The sequence below is a fragment of the Esox lucius genome, chromosome 10 (assembly GCF_011004845.1).
Source record: "Esox lucius isolate fEsoLuc1 chromosome 10, fEsoLuc1.pri, whole genome shotgun sequence".
Classification (NCBI taxonomy): domain Eukaryota; kingdom Metazoa; phylum Chordata; class Actinopteri; order Esociformes; family Esocidae; genus Esox; species Esox lucius.
Window position 1 is genome coordinate 15,483,951 of NC_047578.1, and position 22,148 is coordinate 15,506,098.

A 22,148-nucleotide genomic window follows, 5' to 3' on the forward strand; every position below is an offset into this window, starting at 1 on the left:
AGTTTCACATTTCCTGTGTTGGAGGAAAGCATTCTGACAGAGAGACACAATAAAGCCTCAAGCACACCTGTTCATTGCTAATCATTTCTCTGACTGAAATACCCCCCCGCCCCAACACAAATAAACTTCAGCCTGGTTAAGATCCCGCCCACCCCAACCCCCCGACCCTGGCCTTAACCACCATCTCCACGGTCCCGCGCAGCCAGCTAGGGCGGCTCCGTTGTGGCCATCCCCATGGCCGGGTAATAACTGGAAGGGGTTGGACACAGAAGGTGGTGGCCTTGAGTGAAGCTGTGTGCCTTCTGTCTCTGAGGGCAGCAACACTTCAGATGGGTGCAGCCCAGTTTCGGCAGCCATGAAGAAAAAAAAAAAAAAAAAAAGACCAAAATATACAGAGAAAGTCGGTCTATAATTGGCCCGGCCTGTCAGAGTTTTTTTTGTCTGTGAACTGAACAGCCAGCTACTGCAGCACAAGCCACCTTGTCCCTATAGTGAAATCCTACACTTTCCCCTTCAGCCGGTTCTTTCCTCCCTCCCACTCTATCCACCCATCCAAGAGTTTGTACCAGAAGCTCACCTCACTTTGACATTTTATCAGCACTACACTGGATTGACGTTGCGGTGGATTTTAGGATTACCTGATCCTAATTTCTTTGCACTTGTGAAGGAGGTATAGTGCGGTGCAATCATCGGATGGGGATGCTGCTTTAATACTGATCCAAAGTGACAAGTGCATAAGACCTGGAGGATAGGAGGCACAGGAACAGACCTCCAGTCAATCAGTGCTCCGCAATCCCGGTAGGGTAAAAAGCATTTCTACCAGTTTTATTTTTTGGTTTACTGTAAAATTCTGAGTTGTGACAAAGTATTTGTGGAAAGAAGAGACATGTTAGATGTGCCTCCGGATGCTACTGAATCCATGTTCTTCTTTTCTTTCTTTTGCATTTGGAGTGGAAAACTACAGCTGTTTTTTAAATAATTTAATGGTCGATGATGGACGGCAGGTTTCTGGAATAGACATCTACATTGTAGTCCCTGGTCTGCCATTGAAAGAGGCAGTGGAGACCCACAGGCCCCATACAGGATGAAGGCTAGCGATTTGTATGGCGGGGGCCTGCGTTTAGTACTGGGAATTAGGCTTCTGATTAACTCAAATCACCATGCTTCCCCTTTTTATTACAACTTATTTTCAATTTTGTTCTATGTTGAAACTGAGCTTACAGTGTATATAGAAAGTCAAAATGCCTTAAACCACACCCCTTTCTTTTTCTTTCTTTTAAATGACATTTCAGTGTTGCAGTTTTACTCTAAGCATTTTTCACTTATCAACTCCACACTTTAAGGTATTTTTTTATCATTGTGAAATGAAACTAAAATATAAAACTGAAATATCCTAGCTGACACTGTAAGTCTCCAACCCCAAGTTAATACTAGGCGGCAGCACTGTTAGCAGTGATCATAGTTGTGAATCCTTTGAGTTAGGTCTCTAACAACTTTGCACACCTAGATTTGGCAATATGTTACCACTTTTCTTAAAAAAACAGTTTAAGATTTGCCAAGTTCTTTGGGGAGTGTTGACAGACTAATCTTCAAGTCAGGTCACAAATTTAGGGTTGGGGTTCTGTCTGAGCCCACGGAAGAAAGTGTACCTTTAGCCACTCTACTGTAGCTTTTGTTGTGTGCAATGAGTCATTGTCAAGCTGAACTTTCCTCACAGTTTCAGTTTAAAGTCTTGCTAAAGTATTCACTTCCCTTGGACTTGTGTTACAACATGAAATCAAATTGTATTGAATCGGAATTTCCTACTGATAAAGTCCATAATGTCAAATCAATAAATAGATTGTGCACATTTTTGTAAATGATTTACAAATATGAAACAGAAAATGCATTGAATAAGTATTCACACACATTGCTATGACAAAACTGAATGAGCTGTAATGTAATCACTTGTCTTTAGAAGTCACATAATTGAATGGAGTCCACCTGTGTGGAATTAAGGTGAAATACACCTGTGTCTGGGACCAGTTGGTTAGTACAACTATCAAAAACAACATAATGAAGATGACAGGACATTCAAACCCTATACGGAATTAAGTTAGTCAAAGGCATCATTCAGTGATAGGATAAGAACATTTCAGGTATTGAATATCCCCAGGGCACAGTAAAGTCAATTATTAAAATATGGAGAAAAAATTGAACAACATCTGCGAAGACAGCTGTCAAAAACTGAGTATAAGGGCAAGATCTGGACGCTATTCAGGGTAGGCCACCAAGAGGCCTATGGAAACTTTAAAGGAGTTAGTGTTTGGATTTTATTTTTTACTTTGACATTCTGGCCTTTTTTGTGTTGGCAAAAATGGCAAACATTTGTTAAATTCATTTTGATCTCAGGTTGTAACACAATGACACTTGGAAAGTTGAAGGGAGGTGAATAATTTTGAGAATTAGAAGTTTGCATGTTTTCCTCAAGGACCTTTCTGAGCATCGCTCTATGAATGTCCTTCTATTCTGACAATTGGCAGTCCCTGAAGATGAGACATATTCCCACAACATGATGCTGCCACCAACATGCGTCACAGCAGGGATGGTGTTCTTTAATGACAAAGTTTCAAAGTGTTTCAAAGATTCAAAGTGTGTTTTTGCCATAGTTGAAATGGGATTAAAAGGAGGCTTGGGATATTATTGTACACTTAACAGCCTCTCTGTTAAAGTATCCATCAATTTGCTCAGTCATCTAGTTTTGAGGGAGGGGCTGGTCTAGACAGGGTCTTTGTTGTGCATTGCACTTTCCACTTAACAAGTTGTCTCGAACCTGCTCCAAGGATATTCAAGAACTTTGACGGGTTTTTATACCCGTTCCCTGATAAGTCTTTCCACGTCAGTGTGACTCTACATGAACTGATTTTGACAGAACGCTAAATGCTGATAAAATAGGTTTGGTTAAATAATTTATTTAGATGAACAATCTGTTGAAAAGTCATTCAGGTAGTAGATATATCATATGTATTGTGGATGGATAGAAAAGGTTTTCCAGCAGACTCAGGGGGTTTTTGAGACATATTTTCAACTTCCTCAGTTTTAAATACACACAAATTACAGCAATTGCAGCCATTTAACTAAGTAGGCTTCCTGAACTTTAATATTGGTAGTTCACCCAAAGAGAATTCCAAGGCATAAATAGCTCTGTGTTATATAATTAGATGGGTGCTTTTACAGTATTTTCTTCTGGTTTTCCACATAAGAGTGTTTGAAATATGCATACTCACCATGAGAGAGTATCTGACAACTACAACAACGTTAGACCAGTGTTAGGTGCCTTGTTCAATGGCTTAACATTTTCTTCATTATGTTACCCCAGGGATTCAAGCCAGATACCTTTTAGTTACTGACCCATTGCTCTAACTGAAAGGCTACCTGACATCCTGTAAAACAACCTCTTCCCAAACCAACCACCAAAGTTTAAACCTCAATCATGGTGGTTTTACATGGTGTTTACATATTATGGCAGGATAAGGGACTACATGTAAGACATCATGAGATTGTAAAGTGGCTGTGGGCACTGCCCTATGATATACTGTAGAAGCATGTAGTATATGGCAAGAGAAGTGGAATTACACAGGGAACAGAATATAGGTTTGCCATTACTAAGGAAACTACAATGACATAAAATGTATAACTGGTCCTTCTGTTTCTCTATACTGAAACATTGACAATGATTCCTTATAATGTCACTGTTAGAAATTCCACTGCTAGACATTAACTCTGCATAACGTTCATATTGGAGGAGAATGTAAAGACATTGCCACAAAACATCGGGCATGTGTAGATCAAAGCCGCACAGAACATTCCCCACACATCACCAGTCTAGCCCTCTGATAACAGTGTAATGTTGGATTTAGTTCATTGATGCCAAATCAAAGACACTACAGTATACCCGTGACCCAGTATACAGTATACTTTAAAGACCTAGATGAGGTTGATGACACAACTACCAGACAAATTAAGCACTTGCAGATTTGGTGTGTGTGTCATCCATGTTACTACAGGACTGTCGCTGTTTTTCCTGTATGATTTAAAAGGGTCCTTTCACTCCCAGTCACAGGGTCAGGTTTCGTTGGGCCTACATTAAGAGTGTCAACTGACACATTCTTCAACACATTTACATCCAGGGGACATGCCTAGATTTGAATGTAGTAAATAAATAAGAGTTTTAGTACAGAACTGCCTACACTTGTGCTTCTTGGTAGTTTGTAATGTAGACCTTTCTACAGGTTGGAGACTTTGGATGGTGATCACAACGTGAGAGAAAAAGAGATTCACACCAGTGGCTGAGATGGCACAGAGACTGGGATACTGGGTTTGCCTGGTCCTGGTCATACTGGCCTTGACACTCTCAGGACAACAGGTCAATGCACAGAGCAGGGCAGGTAAGGACTTCAGCTGGATCATTAAGGGGAAACCCTACTATTAGTATTGTATGGTGATACATTTTTCACTTTTTATTTTATAGATGCTTAAAAACAGCACACAGACACTATTGATAGTAAAAAGTCATTTTTCTTTTTTACTTCAGTACTACAAGCTGTGTCACAATGTTGAATTCCCTATCTAACTCTACCAAGGCACCTGTAAGACCTGGATGCTGACATATTACTATCCATTTCCTCACAGGCTGTAAGAACGTGCACTATGACCTCGTGTTCATCCTGGACACATCGTCCAGCGTGGGGAAGGAGAACTTTGAGAAGATCCGCCAGTGGGTCTCCAACCTGGTGGAGTCTTTTGACGTCGGCCCAGACAAGACCCGCGTGGCCGTGGTGCGCTACAGCGACCGGCCCACCACCGAGTTCAACCTGGGACGTTACCGCACCATGGATGAGGTGAAGAGGGCCGCAAGGAACATACGTTACCTGGGAGGAAATACCATGACCGGGGAGGCCATCAGCTACACCACCACTAACATCTTCACAGAGCGGAATGGGGCCAGGCCGGCAGCCCAGGGAATCCAGAAGGTGGCTATACTCATGACGGACGGGATGAGCCAGGATTACGTATTGGAGCCCTCCAAGTTGGCAGCAAAGGCTGGAGTGAGGATGTTTGCAGTTGGCATCGGAGAGGCTCTGAAAGTGGAGCTGGAGGAGATCGCAGCCGAGCCCAAGAACGCTCATGTGTTCCATGTGACCGACTTTAACGCCATTGACAAGATCAGAGGACGGCTGAGAAGGAGACTCTGTGAGAGTAAGTTACCAATCACAGGTTGACTGTCTGGTTGAAAAAAGAAAAAAAAAATTACCTTACTTTCAACTACACTCTGAAGAAAGCTAAATTCTAAGATTTATTTGAACATGTCCATCCCGAAATAAAACTGCAATGATATCCTTAATTACACTTCAAACCAACCCATTTTCACCCCAGACCAAGACCCCAACCCGAAACTCCACCCAACACCTTTATTCCATTACATGAACCTTTTCACTTGGATGACAAGATGACAGATTTCTTCCTGTTCCTCTTCTGAAAGGGTGTGACATGATGCGTGTGAGGCATGGGCGTTAAACAGAGATCGGCTAGTAAATTACAGATTTGTGGCTGCTGGGTAAACGCTTGGTAATGGGTGAGAAAAGCTAGACAGCCTGAATTACTGTAACCTCAATGGCTTTTCCAGGACCCAGCTACATTAGTAAACATCCTCCGCCAGACACTTCCAGCACAAAAATGCTGCAATATTGTTGGTTGCATCATAAATAACAAGAAGTGTACATTCAATATTTTGACAAATGTAATTTTTTTGAAACAGTGATTTACAGTGTGTCCTAGGCTAGTAAAACTGAAGAGTTCATATGTATAACGCTCAAGACAGGAAGGGTGAAATCGTTGGTTGGATGCATCATGCTCAACAGTTTACATTCCCCACTAAAATTAGCTGCACAGGAAAGCTGAGAATGCCTGGAACCCTGGCCAGAAAACAGTAAATAAAGAAGTTCAAATGACAGTCACACAGCTAAACCTGACTACTGGAATCTCATCAGGAGATAAGCTTTGGACAATCAATAACAGTGATCTTTGAAATGGTATTCTATTCCCTACATAGTCCACTTCGTTAAACAATTAAGGTCTGGTCGATGGTGCACCAGGAAGGGAATAGGGTGACATTTCGGAAGAGCACGATTTCACAGGACAGCAATGCTACAATACTCAAAGCTGTGTTTAGTGTTTACTCTGAACCATACGGTCATCATACTGTAGCCTCTACTTTCTTTAAGACAGACAGGCGTCTCTGTGTAGTTAGTGATATTGTAACCACTTGAGTTTGGCAGGATGATTGGAGATTCTTTTGAAAGCCTTTAGTCTTGAACCAAACCTCTGAGACGAAAGATACAGCAGACTTGGACTTAAAATCTCTCAGTAATCATAGTGGGGCATGTTTTTATAAACAATATATACATATATATGAATAAAGGACTTAGTGTGTTGCCACACAATACAAACCAATCATGTCCATCCAAAATGTGTAATCTCCTGCATCCCCATGCTAGTGAATCTAAGAATACCAGTGGGCAGTGACCAAAGCACATTGAGTGGCCAAAGCTATTTTTGCTCTGAAAATTACAGTTCTAATGTTTCAAGTAGGTCCTAGAGAGCCTGTTGGGTTCTTCCACGTTGTCGGTTTTCACCTTTTCCTAACGTTGCCACCACTTTTAAACGGTATTGGAAGAATAATATATATAAAAACTCAAACATTCTCACATAAATGCCAAAACAACAGCTTTAAACTGTATACCACCGCCATGTCAAGTCACTTAATGTTCAAATAAAAAGAAAACAAAAATGAATCAATGGTATGTTGCTACAGAAATCCGTTTTATAATGAGTGAGGGGAAGAAATTTAATAGTTAACCACAATTAACAGGAGGCTAACATTAGACCCGTCTCTTGCCCCATTACGTTTAGTTTTGATACAGGAAAACCAGATCTGACCTGAACAATTGACCTTTCGTGACCTTCCATTCCACCACATTTACACTCTACATACATCTCTCGCCCAGAGGGGATACAGATTAGACATGATAGAAAAGAACAGCATGACTTATTTCAAGGACGAAATTCAGAAATTCGTCTCAACTTGACGCCGGCATGCTGTTGCTCTGAATGGATCCTACCCTAAAGCAATGGGCCCAGCTGAATTGCTTCCATTTTAACTCTGAGGCGGAACTCTAAATTATAGTTGTTGGGCCACAAGGAGAGGGAGTAGCTAGCTCTGCAATGACCTCAGTCTCAGATTTTCAGTAAAGGTTTCATCTTAAAACTCAGTGACGCACAGCTGGCATTTCAGAGCTACCGTTCTAATTGTTGGTGCCAATAGGTATGTACAGTAATATAATTCCAACATCTCTTTGCAAACTGTGTTTCTACTATAACCAGCAGCGTAGCCTTTTCCGCTTACATGGAAGAAATGCTGAAAAATGTAATACATGTGTATGAATTGCACATAAAACAAACATACATGGACACAAATAAACAACCAGACAACAACAACAAAACAGCACGCTTTAGAGACCACATCAAATGCAGAAATTAATCTGGCTACCTCCAACTGCAGTAAACAATGTCCTAAGATTCACAATCGACACTGCATTTTATTAAGAACAAGGCATGTCAAGAGACTGAGCCATCCCTGTAAAAATGGATACCGTAGTGAAGTTAAAGCCTCCTTAACTTGACAAAGTCCTTTTATAGCCGTGATTAAAGAAAATGACAGGGTCTGTTAGTACATGATTGTTAGAGACGAGCACTGCCGCGGCGGTTTGGGTGTCTGTCGGCTACACACACACAAACGCATGCAGCACGCATTCATGTGCCATACACCCTCGCATGCACTTAAACATATACAAGCAAACACACTTCGGATAAACAGCATTTGGTTAAGGGCAATTAGCTTCTCTCAAGCCCACTTCTAATCACAGTTCAAAGGCAGCATCCTTCTGGTCTCATCCACAGACGTCTGTTGAAGAATTCAAACATAGCAACACAGTTTGGTGTACCTCCTCTCATTGGTAATATTTCACAACAACATCAGAGATCATAAAGATTAAAATCAGACAATCCGAACGAGCATCTTTAAAATGGCCGCTTTTGCACATTTATATCAAGGACCAAAAACGGCCAATGTCAATATTAAGTGGACAGAAATATACAGTGAGGGTGCAACCTCTCCAAATGGGAGCCTCTATCCCAGTCAGAACATCATACCGAGGACCTAAGCCCACTACACCTGCTACCTCAACCACATATAGCAAACTCTGCATGAGTTCTTCCCTTCCTACAATTAAGAGACTTCACTACCAATGTAAACTAACCCTGAGCGGCCACGTTGCCTTCTCTCTGTCGCCGCTGGCATCACTTGGCATCTGAAACGTGTGTTTGTTTGAGGGATAGTGAGGCCGGTTTGGGGCGTGTGTGTGGGTGTGCGAGTCTAAAACTGTCATCGCTGGGGTCAGTGCATGAGACCCCTACTCCTAATGGTGCCAGCGACAGTCTTTTCTGTTCAGGCTGTCTGTCATTTGCTTGGATCGTATGGCTGCCTTATGGCCGTCCACATCTCAGCCACACTCAGATCTGCCTTGAGGATGCTGTGACAAATTGAAAAATCCCTTTACAATCCCCCCACAGTCGGGGTCTTGGTCAATTATATCGGGTAGCAACTGTTCTCGCTATTTTCTTCCATGCATTTACAATTTGGTAACATCTCCAGTTTGGATGTACCTATGGCCTGGTCTCATTGGAGCAACTTCTAATGGCTTTGGGACGGTAAAAGATCGAGGCAAGGTTTCTTCAAAGGGAATTGATTTGATAATTTTTTCAACCAAGAGGTCCAACCAAGAGGTCATGTGGGTCAACTTGTGTGGGGACATGCTATCTCAACTGACTACCCTGGGTAGCTTTGCAAGGGCCTGAGCCACCCATGGAAGTTGGTACCGGCTAAGAGATCAGGAAATAACCGCTTGCAATGCATCCCTGCCACCCCGGAGTGACCCTGGTTAATTTGCATCAACCACGATGCTTTCCAGCCCTTGTCAGCTAGTACCACAGTCAAGGCTCCAACCGAGACTCTGGTAGTCAGATTGATACTACTAAAGAGCGCCATAAAGTCATTGCATTGCAATGCATTTTGCCAATATCCAAATGTATTTTTCTTTCCTTTCCCACAGTGGAAAATGTTAACCTATTGAAAGTAATGAATTTCCTGTCTCATACTCTCCTCAGATGTGCTGTGTCCCAATATGAAGGTCCAACCTGACCGCTTCAAGCAAAACAGCACCAGCTATGGTCTAGAGGAAGTTCCAGGTAAACGGCTTTGATTATATCACCCATTTCATGTTTTTACTTTCCTTACTACTACAATTGGCTACATAAACTTCATATAAAGAGCACATTTCTTACATGGGATGCATTTTAATAAATCTGCACATATGGGCCTTGTTCCAATCAAAGATGCTGCTTCTTGAGGCAAGATTGTGACACTAATGTATTCACTCAACCTTGTAAGTTGCTGTGCATAAGTACCTGCAAAATTAAATGTATTGTGAATAACTGTTTTTGGAAATATTGACATACGATGGAAATTAAAAAAATGTAATGGAAAATGTATCATAAGGTAAATGAATCGCTACATATCTTACTCCACCTTCTCTCCACACTTCTGAACTTCCTTTGAAATCTCAAAGGGAAATCTCTGTGCCAAGCCAAAACATGTATTTTATCCATGTGAAGTACCAGTTTTTCCATTATTAGAGTTTTACAAAAACCACTAGTTTCAAAGTGCATGAAGTAGCCTACATCGGATTTGAACCACAGACTTACCAACCAACATCCAGAGGTGGGAGGAATTGCAAAATGAACACAGACTGTACTACAATCTGTAAATACTTCAAAATAGTCAAGGTCCACTTTTCCATGTACCATTTATATTAAGGTACATAAGCAGGTTCAGGTTTTTCTTTTGATCTCCCTTTTCAGTGGCTGAGTGTAAAAAGAATAATTCTGAGAAAAGTGCAGCAGTAGTGCTAAACCAGATAGGTAGGATGTATTCTTACAGCCTCATGGGAAACAGAGTTCCTGTCCATACCTCCCACTCACATTCATCATACTAAGTGGAAAAACAGACACAAGCAGCGACGGATGTCTGACTGCTTCTACTACCACTTTAGCTTGGGACAGGAACGGTCAAATCTAGTGCAAAATGCTTCAAATATCATGAGAGCAGGTCAGAAAACAAGTAATGACAAATAAATCTGATCTTCGAGACAATTCAAAACATTTTAAATGTTAGATGTCTGAGCAGTTTAGAATGCAACTTAATCTTGTAACCTACTTTCTCAGAGTTGTCTGTGAATAACTGCAAGAACATACTTGTGGGTTTTATTGCATAATATTTTTTCACTTTACTGCTCCTGAGAGCTGATCAATCAGGTGTGTTGTTGCTTGGCTGGAGTAAAAAAACATCCCCACTCAAGTCCTCATTGGATAGGGGCCAATGGGGACAAAGTCCCACATTTGTAACTGCAAATTGAAACATATTTTAGCCGGTTCAGGCAACCACTATGCTTACCAACTAGTTGTAAACCTGTCTTAGAGGCTAAGGCCTTCTGGCAGGGCTGCTGTTGGTTTCTGGTGTTTAAAACAACAGTTCCGCCAGAGGTTGTCACTGACTTGACATGATACACATCCTCCAGAGTAGACAACATCAGTGCTAATTGGGGCCTAAACTGTAGTATTATGATGAATAAAATGTTTAAACATAAGCACTGTACAGCCAAAGTTGAATAAAAACAACACATGTGCATTTATGCTTGACTGTAAGTGATGTTTGATGTGTCTACCAAATAGCATAAGCTTTACATCCTATATATATATATATCATTTCAAACAGTTTATATATTATACATTTTGCTGGCAGATTACAGATAGTGCTAAAAATTCTATCAAAAAAACGAATACAATTACAAACTGTTTTTATATTTTTACCTTAAAAATATAGGCGTCCAAATAAAAATGATTTTCAAAAGTTGGAATAAAGAGACATTAAACTCTGATTGTTTAAGGGGATTTATATTAATTGCACTGAAACCAAAATGCAGAAGTACACACATGCAATGGATACTGGGGTATATTGTTCTAATAAGCTCAACCCCCAAACAATACCATGTGTCTATCAGGAGTCATTTTTAAAACAGCCCTCTAAAGTATCCTGTTACAAAATACATTGGCCACTAAAATACAAAATCTTTAGCAGAAAAACTGCCCATCTCTGGTGCTTGATCAATTGGCAGATACGGGTGCTGTCACACAGTACTATTTGGCTTTCATTTTAAATTCACTGTATTACTAAATAAAGCCAGAGCCCTGTTCTGACCTCGCTAGATATCAGGCCCACTAACTATGCTGAATGTTTTGCTGTTAAATAGATGTACAGCCTGAGGACATTAAACACCACTTGTTTTAAGTCAGAGGCCTAAAAAAGGTTTCAGTATGCAATTATGTCATGGTGCTTTAATGGAACATTGGTGTGCCTGTGTGCATGTGTTTACTATGAAAGAACGAAGGTTTCCAGCGTAAGCCACCCACCATATTAATGTGGTTTGGAGAGGACACACCCTTTCGAACAACAGACAAGTCACTAGGGCAATGCCAGCTGGGCCAATGGACCATTGGCAGGGTGTTTACAAATTCTGGCAGTTATCAATCTGGTCTCAGTACTATTAGAGCTAGATGTCTTGCTATGGGATTGGATGCGAGGTCTATTGGATTGGAGGTCTATGCAAATATTCCAGTCATGCCTAATTTAGGAGAAAGCTGGTCGACTATTTATACCTTTTCTTCGGTAAACTTTTCCTACAGCAACTGAGTATTGGAGAGTAGGCTTGAGAAAAACAACTCTGCGTTTCATCCTGAGTGCATATCATTCAGATCTTACGGTCCAGATTGTGGCTAGCTATGATTACCATTTCTGATGATCACTCTGAACCGAATTATGATAAGAACACAGTAAATATTTCCTCAGCAAGATTTGAATTTCCACATTGGATATTGTTTAGAACTAATGTGCCCCGTATGTCGATCGGTGACACTAAAGATGAATAAAGTGAAGTTCAGATGGTTTTCATTTTGAGGGAGGAAATGTGAGAGTACTGATGAAGCCGACTCTGGCACTTTATAAATAGCGTTGAAACAGGTGGCACACCACACGTGCACCATTGTAAACAAAGAACAAAAAATCCCATTAGAACAGGCAAGGACCACTGGCACCGCCAAACAGTATTTTGCTGCTGGGTAACTGGATCGGCTGCTCACGCATTAACTGACAGATTAAACATTCTTCTGACTGGCTGCATCCATCTACTTAAATCTTATAGCCAAGTACAAACTAGTACAGACAGACAGCTCTATTGGTCTGTGAGATAACTGCGCCATACCGCCCCGCCCCAGCCCGCCTAGCCTATTATGGTAAGAAAAATACTGGGGTCAGTATTTCACTGGGGTATCGGACTTTGAGATCAGACTTTTATCTGGGTGGGTCGTGGTTCTGCCCGTCAATATGAACTAGCTGGGATTTTTTTATAGCTCTGTTTTCACTTCTGTCACCATGCTGCGCTATGCAAATATCCTCCTGAGGCTCTCAGGACAAGGCTATAGCGCAGACCTGTCATTTGGATTGGCTGAGTATAATGTATAATCATCGTCCTTCAAAAAGTTATTCTAAACAGCAAGACGAGGCTACTCTCCTTTGTGGGGAATGACAGATAACTGCAGTGAATGGAAACAGGCCATATACAGTATCTTATTTAGTTCTGGACAGATGGCAAAACCTGAGCCCTGGTCTAGGATGGCATGATCGCAGGTTCATAATTACACACAGGGCGGACATCGTGGCTGCTAATCTGACTACGCATTTTTTTCAGTACTGTATTCACGATTTCGGTCAGACAAACTATGTTGCAGACAAGTCTGACTCCCAAAAATGTAGTTTAGTCAGCTCATCTGGTAGTGCATGTGCTTACCAATGTCAGGGTTGTGGAAAGCCAATTAAGCTGGGCAGGCATTCCGGCGTTTTGGTCATTAATTAAATTTAGTAAATTAATAAAATGTTCTGTTACAAAAAGATCAAAGTGGATACAATTTTGTTTAAATGTTATTTGACCCCAAAAATGAATTACAAGTGCGCACTTTACGAAGTAGACTTTTATGTCCAACTTGATAGCTCCTTCTTTGCAGCCCGTATCCTAGGTTCTGTCCAAACACTCCGCTTCACTAGCCTCCCATTTGAAATGACAGGTTGCAGGCTAGCCCGGTTTAATTATAACAGTCATTGTTCCTAGAGACATTGGGAACCTTAGCGGTTCTGGACAGGTACCGACCAATGGCGCCACATAAATTCATGTATAATGAGGAGGTAGGATGAAGAGTATGAAATCCGTAACGTAATTTGCACAAGGAATATGCTACTTATTGGCCTGTCGTGTTCATCTCTTTGTTAAGATAAACTCGAGTTGAGGATCATTCAATGTTAACGGGATTTTCAGCGACAGCATCACCAATGTTGATACTTAATTAAATACATCTGGAAACTCTTTACCTGTAGCGGTGTAGTCTCTATTAGAACTGCATTCAAGTGTCCCCGCCATTGAATACTTAAAAACATTAAACCACAGACATTTCCTCCAATACAATGTCATTTTATTACAATTAGTATTTTGCCATCACAAAATACTAATTGTCCAATCAAATCAAAGGATCTACAGACAAGACCGTGTAGCCCAATAAAATCGCACAGGTAATCAACAGGGTAGTTGCCTCTCGCTGATCTTTCCAGATGATTTTAGCGCTCTAAACATAAACCTCAACGATTTTGTAGAATCCAAGCAGGACCAATTTCTCTCAATCATAGACGGATGCAATCACTTATCTCTTTGTTAAGATAAAATTGAAACAAGTCCGCAGACGCTCATGGCTGTTCACAGAATGCAGGATGGGCCTCATCAGATATCAATGCAATGTATTATAGCATAAAAAAAAACATTTGAGACACAGTATGAATAATACTCTACAGTATTACTATTTTTCTTTAATACCAGCATACAGTAGCACCCTGCATCTCTACTGGTTTTCATCTGAAGCTAAGCGTGGTCTTAGATGGGAGACCAGATGCAGACTCATCTCAATTGCAGAGCCACCTTGTGAAAAATACTGTTCTTTTTTGTCATATGTATTATTTTAATGATCATTGTGTGATAGCCCCATTGCATTTTGCCGCTTCTTCAATAGTATTGCTGAATTGTAGGACACCCCACGCCTAAACCAGTATGGGAGGTTTTAGTCAAAAAAAAGTTTAAATAGCTACAGTGCTTTAGTGGTCAATTAGTGGGTAACCACTGCAGATAGGATTTTCTTCTTTCTGTAACTTTCTTCAAATGGTGACATGGTGGAGCACCCAATTTTAGTCTACCACTTTAGGGCGTAATAAAGGTTTGGCATTTTGAGTGATCATTGCTTTGTTTTAGTGTGGGTTGCTAAAAGTAACTTCCAATACCACACATATTACAGCCAGTGAGCCAGCCCCACTCCTTTATCATTTTTTTGTCTTTTAATTTATTAGGTAGGACAGGGAAGAAATGTAGAAGGAAAGGTGTGGTGAAATAGCTGCTGGAGGGTTTTGAACTGATGTCCACACCAAAATGTTAGTACTGGAGTCAGCGGCTTAGAACGCTTAACCAGAACAGGTGCCCTAATGCAGTATATTTTGCGAAGTTTGAAATATTTGATAATTTGTGATTTATCCCAATTTAAAGTAACAGAAAACATTGTGAAAGTCATGCAGTATCTTATAGGTTTATTGCAGGTGATTTCTGTAGGCCTGAGGAACATCCATGTGGAGCCATTGTGTGCTGTGCTCCCTCTAGTGGTCTTCCGAATAAGACATTTATTCAATCGTTCAGCTTACTGTATGTACCCAGCTACAACTCCCAGTTAATCATATTGTTTTTGGTTCTGTCTGTTTCAGGGTTTGACCTGATGGAATATTTCAAAGTGGAAGATATACTAGGGTCAAAGACTGATGAGGGCCAGAGTGCTTATGTTCGGCTTGGAACCATGCCCATTGTACAGCAGACCGAGTAAGTTCATTTGCTGCATTTGCATGTTGACTGTATTTGAGCTGCACATTTTACATTGATTGCCCAATCTAAATATCACGTGAATGGCCCTCAATGGCAGATTACAAGCTTAAATATGTCAAAAAACACAACATGGGCATCCATGTTTTCTACAGCGAGGATAATGGAATAATTGTCTGCCCTATTTTTCGTTGATGTTTTCCAGGGACGTGTTTCCACAAGGTCTTCCAGATGAATATGCCTTTGTGACGACTTTCAAATTTAGGAAGACCTCCAGAAGGGAAGACTGGTACCTCTGGCAGATCTTTGACAAATATGGAATTCCACAGGTGGGTTATCATTTGTATGTATGGGGGTCTATCAACAGTGCACACTTTGTTATTGCTCACAGGACTGCCATTGAGTAGAATCTTTTCTCCCCGCCTTTAACATGTACCCTATATGATCAGTCTTTCATGATGTAACACGTTCCACTCCTTGATTCTTATTCGACGGACCTTCGCCTGTTGTTGCTGCCCAGGTGTCCATCCGTCTGGACGGTGAGAATAAGGCAGTGGAGTACAATGCCGTGGGGCTGACCAAAGACGCGGTGAGAGCCGTGTTCAAGAACGATGACGTGGACAACCTGTTCGACCGCAACTGGCACAAGATCGCTCTGAGCGTGGAGGCAAAGGCGGTGTCTTTGTACCTGGACTGCAAACTCATCGAGACCCTGCCCATCGGGGACCGGGAGGACATCGACATTCAGGGGAAGACTGTGATCGGGAAGAGGCTGTATGACAGTGTGCCTATCGATGTGAGTGGCCGGCTGTCGTCAGGGCTGAGGTTTAACAACGGGGAGGTGAAAGGGCTCGGATGTGTGATGTGGCGGAAGGACGCGGTGAGATCTATCGGGAGTTGGGATTTTGTGCCGATGTATGGTAACCGTTTGTAACCGCCTGTCCCCGCAGTTTGACCTCCAGAGGATGGTGATCTACTGTGACTCGAAACACGCTGAGCTGGAGACCTGCTGCGATCTGCCCACTGGACCAGTGAGTCAGACTGTTAGACACGTCACCGAGCTCTGTGCCCGGGCCATGTCAGTCAGTGTTTTCACGTCAACTCGCTCTGTGCCCGGGCCACTCCAGGAACTTGTCAGTCAGTGTTTTCGCTCGTCCCCTCAGAGCGACGGGCCTCTGCAGTGAGTCAGCCGACCACGTGTCACTGTGGTGTGCTGGGGCCACTCCACAGGACAGACTGTCGGTTACACCTCGCTGCTTCCCAAAAGTCGCCTGGCCTTTTTTGATCACCCGTTGTAATGCGACCAGTAAAACACGGAACCATGTCTCTGCCCCGCTTACCTGGTTCACCTTCGGACGATGACTCGGTTTTTTCACTCCAGTGCCCCAAGAAGGTGGTGACGGAGGCCCCTCCTGTGGAGATCCCCACCCCCACCCCCGCAGGAAGCGAGCAGAAGATCGGCCCCGAGGCGGTGAACTGCTCCTGTCCGGCTGGAGAAAGGGTAAGATGCATAGGGACAGATGTGTGGACTGGTCATAGCTCCTCTGTAGGTATCAACCATGGAAATGTGTGTTGCGTGGTTCTAAAGTTTTGTTATTTTTAACGTGGCAAAACAGCTGTCCTTAATGTGACTGCCTGGTTAAATAACATGTCGATAACTGTTCCTTACCCACAGGGAGAGACTGGTTTACCTGGTGTTGCTGGTCCTGAGGGTGAAAAGGTCATCTAATGTTTCTCCCGAGCCATAACTCGCTTGATACAACAATACTCCTATTTCCTGGATCAGTGTTCTCTGGGCTTGGTGTATTCTCGTAACGCCACATGCCTGCTTTTACAGGGTGAAACCGGTGCTAAAGGAGCGATTGGACCTACTGGCCTCAAGGGGGCCAAAGGAGAAACTGTATGAAAACATTACTGTGTAACTTAATATCCCCATTACGGGGCTTTGACAGTGGAACGATCAAAATTGTGATCATAGTTAGCAGTAAACCTAGTTAGCGTTCATATTAGCATATCGATTTTATTCCTCACCATTGACTTCTGTAGTTATAGCGTGATCTTTCATAAAAAAAAGCATATTTCGTGTTCCTGATCTATTAACATAGATATTAGACTTATCTTAGTATATCTTATCCCAAGTTGCATGCACCCGTCTTTTCTATTTTCTGCTGCCTTTCTCTCTCCAGCCTCGATAATAATTGATCCATGTCGATTGATTATTTGCAGGGCAAAGTAATATCTGTCAAGGGAGACAGAGGTGAGAAGGTAAGGTCAAGGTCATGACAGTGTACAGTAAATAAAATGGCATGCCGTTTGGACAAAAGTGCATGTACATCACGTCCTAACCCTCTACAAACAAAGACGTCTGTCCCTGTGCAACTGTGACACGCGTTCAACAAAGACATAATTACATGTGATAAAGCACAGTAGCACTGTAGGTAACACCCCTTTTCAGACCAGCACACATTCTTTGGGAGTTGGTCCGACATGTCGTAGTGAGAATTACAGGGCTGTTAGCCACAAAAGGAGTGCAGCAAAGTAGACAATCCCACGCTGACGCCCACCCGCTCCAATGGAAGCACTCTTCCGGCCTGTTAAACCCACACACGTGTCTGCCTAGCGTGGCATTGCCAGCAGGAAACTCCAGGGTTTATAATTTCCCCCTCGGCCCAAGCCAGGCATGTAGTATACAGCTTGTCCAGACCGCACTGTGCTTGGGGTCAAATGGGATTTGTCCGATTGCCTGGTGTATTGTTCAGAAACCAAACCATTCCCACCGTGCTCAATCAAGTTCTCAATGTATTTTAAGGATTTCAAATACTGTGTGAACCCAGGCCTGAAGGCAATACTTAAGATTTCCAAGGTGTGGACTGGTATGCCAGGCCGCACTTCTAACTTCTCCTTTGTTATGCTGTTGTGCTGTCAGCTGCCCCTGTAGAGAGGCGAGAGGTTTGCTGTGATTATGGCATGAAGCTTAACATTCTCCTGCTAGAACTTCTACTCATCTAGTTTTGTCTGCGAAACCTGGAAAATAGAATTCAGTTTTATTATATTTGGGCAATGCTTTTCTACTATAAGCTTTGTTGCAATTCTGTCAACTTTCTGCCATCTTTACAAATAGAATGCAAAACCAGAAGCAACTACCCCCAGGGGTATAGACAGAATGAACCTGCTGGCACTTAGTTGAAAGTGGTGAAAGTGAATTCATCATGCTCTAATTGCTCCCTCCCATGGAACTAGAATGTCCTTTCAACAAAGGCTGCCTGCCATTAGTTGGATGAAGATATTTTGTTGCAACGCTACTCTCTTTTGATGAAAAATTTACGCAAGTCAAAGTGATACAAGCTCTGAGACTAATGAAAGGGCAACACTTTTGCCTTTGATTTAAAGCGGTTTGTGAAGCCTTGTCACAGTTGTGGGCGAAGGCTTTGTGATGCTATGTAATTAAACACTCAGATTTTTTTCAGTTCCATCTAAGACTTCATGATCCTTGGAGGGTTTCCTATTTACAAAGACTGACATCAGAGCACAAACCAAAACTGCAATGCTAAGAGTATAGAAACTCTCTAAGTCATTGTTCCTTGAGTATGAGGTTGACTTGGGGTTGGATCAATGTTGAGATTGGCTTTGTGTAATGCAATGACCAATTCGTTGAAAACGCTATGGGTCTTGGAGAACAGGACCTGGCTGCTGTTACCATGTTTTGGCACTCAACAACGTTGCTCAAAAGTTGTCTGTTCTGTCTCGTCATCCTGACTTGTTTATGTACAGTGTTTGTGTATTCTGTTTGTGTGAATAATTGTCTGTCTTTCCCCAAAATAACAGTTACCTACTAATCTTTGCTCAGGAAATAAACCACACTATCTTGTCTCAGACCAACTTGCCCCTGTCTTCCATTGCCCCTACATCACCAGTGTCCAGCCAACGTTTACACCTCTCTCCTCTTTCCAGGGTGATTTAGGTGAACAGGGTGCACCCGGAGAAAAGGGATCCAAAGGCGACAAGGTGAGATGCTCCCAAAGGGGTTGTCTGTAATATGGGTGCTTTTTCCACTGTGCTGTACTTGTCATGTCTGTCAGTAATGTCATACATGAAGTTGATATGTTCTCAGTAAGCAATAAGGCACTAGGGTGTGTGATATATGGCCAATACACCACAGCTGTGTGCTATTCATAGGCACAACGCATTTTGTAGTGCCTGGGCAAAGAGCATAGATGTGGTATATTGGCAATATATCATAAACCCTGTAGAAGACCCCTTATAAACCGGTTACCAATGCAATTAGAGCAGTAAATACAATGTCATACTAGAGATATATGGTCTCATATCACATGGCTATCAGCCAATCGGCATTAAGAATTCAAACCACCCAGTTTGTGAATACTAATAGATTCTACTTTTCACACAAACCACATACAAGAATTCGACTTGTTTGATTATTGTGTTTTGAAACCACTTACAGGGAACCAGCGGAGCCGCAGGTCTTGCTGGGAGTGATGGCTCTAAAGGAGAAAAAGTAAGAGACAAACATGTTACACAAATATTATTCAACAACACGCCATTACATTATAAAGGAATGCGTTTGCTAATTAGCTCCTGAATGTCTCTGTGTTGTTGTGACAGGGTGAATTAGGGCTGCCAGGCAGTCAGGGATTTCCTGGACCACTGGGACCAAAGGTGGGTTAATATTCTATTCCTTCTTCTTGGTTCCGTATAGTTCTCCGATGGCACAATGACCCAATGTACCCTGCAGGTCGCTTCCATTTGAGCAAATGAGAGACACTTCAGCATTACGTTACCTTGCATCCCGCTGCTGGTTTTCATCTGACGCTAAGCAGTGTGTGCTGGTCGGTCACTGAGTGGGAGACCGCATGCTGCTGGGACTGGTGTTGGAGGGTCACTCTTACCTCTGGTCTAGTGATCAAATTCCAGTCCCCCTGGGCAGTGAAGGTGACACTTCACTATGTAGGGTGCAATCTGTCAGATGAGTTGTTAAACAGGTGTCCTGATTGTGCAGTTGCAACGAACATGTGAGTAGGGGGTGTTAACCGTGCCGTCTCCCGCATAGGGGTGGTTCCTGGTTTTAGTTAATATCCCATCATGCTTTGAGTAATAATTTTTTTTACGTGGAAAGGGGCTCTGTTGCCCTATTCCCTATTCCTTGCAGTACCAATGTTTTTTTTCGGTGTAGATTGGTGTGAATTTCCTCAGCATCGTCCAGGGTTGGCGGGTGGATGTCAGACAGGGATGTCTTGTCTTGTCGTGCTTTAGCGACTCCTTGTGGTGTGCTGAGCAGAATGGCTTGGCATACAGCAAATCCTGAGTTCTGGAAGTCTTACACCCTGGTTGTCAAAATCAACACTTTTTGGGTGTACACGTGGGACTCACCGAAAAAGTTTTTAATTATCACCTTTAGTGGTGTTGACATTTTAACAGTATCATATTTGTTTTTAACACTTTATTAGAGTTGATTCTGTAAGGTATAGTATGCATATAGCCCAGGATGCCTTTTAAGCTAATGTGAGAAATACAGGGTTTTTGTTAGTAACACATACCTGGTTGTTGCACTCACAGCTCTAACATTTTTGCCAAGTGACTGATAAATGAACACTACGCATACAGGAGATAATTGATCATATGTTTCACGATTTCTATATAAATGTCATTCATATTTGGCATTATGGTCTTAAAGCAATGGCTCATAATGCGTTCATTAATACCATTTGGAGGATATCCAATAGTTCTACTATATTTATCACTCAAACCCTGGATTCAGAATGACTGCAATAGTGAAATACTTCCTGATCAAGAGTATCTAAAAAATGTCACATCTTAATGTTGTTGCCTGATCCGTAGTGAGTGTTGACATCCTGTAACACTCTCAAATTCCACATCCTGGTGTTAATTCCAGGGTCAGTGTAGGTTTAACAAATAGTATGAGTATTAATCTTTGTGCAATTGACACCAGAAATGTAAAACTGGGATAAAATAATAAAGACAATTATAGTATTGTAATAATACAAATAAAATGCTGTCCAGTTCCAGTTCCCCAATTATTTGTCTAACACGGTTTAAATAGGAAATCTTTGTGATGTTGAAAAAGAGGGAAGATTACCACTCACCTTGCTGGTATTTCACCAAGAAAAGTGGGAGTAATTGAACTCTGAAGGAACAGTTGTTGGAGTCTGGGGGGTCTCGTCTGAGACAGCATTAGATGGAGTCTGCCAAATAAGAATAGTTGTGCTCCTGACTCTTGTAGAACCTAATACCAATGTGCAGTCAAGCTGTCGGGTAGGTTGTGGTGGACCGACACATTATTAAAGACGCATTTTTGGTGTCAATTTTGGTAATTCATCTCATGACACTGCAGGCAGTCTCCTCTTTGAAGGAGGCAGTTTTATGCTGCCTTGGAAGATTTGTGGCTTGTGAAGTTAAAGAAGGAAGGCAGCAAAGTTTTATTTTGGTTCTGTCTACTTTATCTTCTATCAAAGACAGGCTTGTTCTTTGTGTTCTGAATGTTAGTGGGCGTTTAGACGTTTGATGGACAATTACCTCTGCTTGTTATCGATCTCATGTGACTTGGTTGGCTGACAGATGGAGGGAGGGAGGGAGGGAGAGAGGGTGAGCCAGAGGGAGGGAGGGAGGGAGGGTGAGCCAGAGGGAGGGTGAGCCAGAGGGAGGGTGGGAAAGAGAGAGTGAGGGGAGGGAGAGTGAAATGTAGAATACTAACTCAGGTTTGGCCTGTGTGCTGTGTGACATCTCAGCACAAATTCCCAGCCAGAGGTCTCCGCTCTGCAGGAGAGACTGCCCCCTGTTGACAGAACAGAGGAATATTTCAATTTGGTTAGTGAAAAGGCCAAATGCCTTATTGTCAACAAGTATATTTTAAGAAAAAACTATTTCTCACCCAATAATGACTGTCTGGAAGTGTTATGTATCCTTTTACATTTACATTATATTATGTATCTCTTTATATTT

The 22,148-nt window shown here is 42.1% G+C and overlaps 1 protein-coding gene across 3 annotated transcripts in view; it reads left to right on the top strand.

The window, feature by feature from the left end:
* Nucleotides 1–376: 376 nt before the first annotated feature.
* col22a1 (collagen, type XXII, alpha 1) overlaps nucleotides 377–22,148 on the top strand; it is a 47,779-nt gene continuing 26,007 nt past the window's right edge. For 2 of the 3 annotated variants that reach the window (XM_010873587.3, XM_020049984.2), the window contains exons 1-15: nucleotides 377–798; nucleotides 4,272–4,427; nucleotides 4,672–5,238; nucleotides 9,265–9,345; nucleotides 15,059–15,170; nucleotides 15,376–15,499; nucleotides 15,691–15,966; nucleotides 16,121–16,201; nucleotides 16,552–16,671; nucleotides 16,846–16,890; nucleotides 17,008–17,070; nucleotides 17,397–17,435; nucleotides 19,122–19,175; nucleotides 19,633–19,686; nucleotides 19,794–19,847. In XM_010873587.3, the coding sequence (XP_010871889.2) occupies nucleotides 4,334–4,427; nucleotides 4,672–5,238; nucleotides 9,265–9,345; nucleotides 15,059–15,170; nucleotides 15,376–15,499; nucleotides 15,691–15,966; nucleotides 16,121–16,201; nucleotides 16,552–16,671; nucleotides 16,846–16,890; nucleotides 17,008–17,070; nucleotides 17,397–17,435; nucleotides 19,122–19,175; nucleotides 19,633–19,686; nucleotides 19,794–19,847 (1,764 nt within the window). In that variant the 5' untranslated portion in view covers nucleotides 377–798; nucleotides 4,272–4,333. The remainder of the gene's footprint in view (nucleotides 799–4,271; nucleotides 4,428–4,671; nucleotides 5,239–9,264; nucleotides 9,346–15,058; nucleotides 15,171–15,375; nucleotides 15,500–15,690; nucleotides 15,967–16,120; nucleotides 16,202–16,551; nucleotides 16,672–16,845; nucleotides 16,891–17,007; nucleotides 17,071–17,396; nucleotides 17,436–19,121; nucleotides 19,176–19,632; nucleotides 19,687–19,793; nucleotides 19,848–22,148) is intronic. The other variant, XM_020049985.2, reaches the window with a different exon arrangement.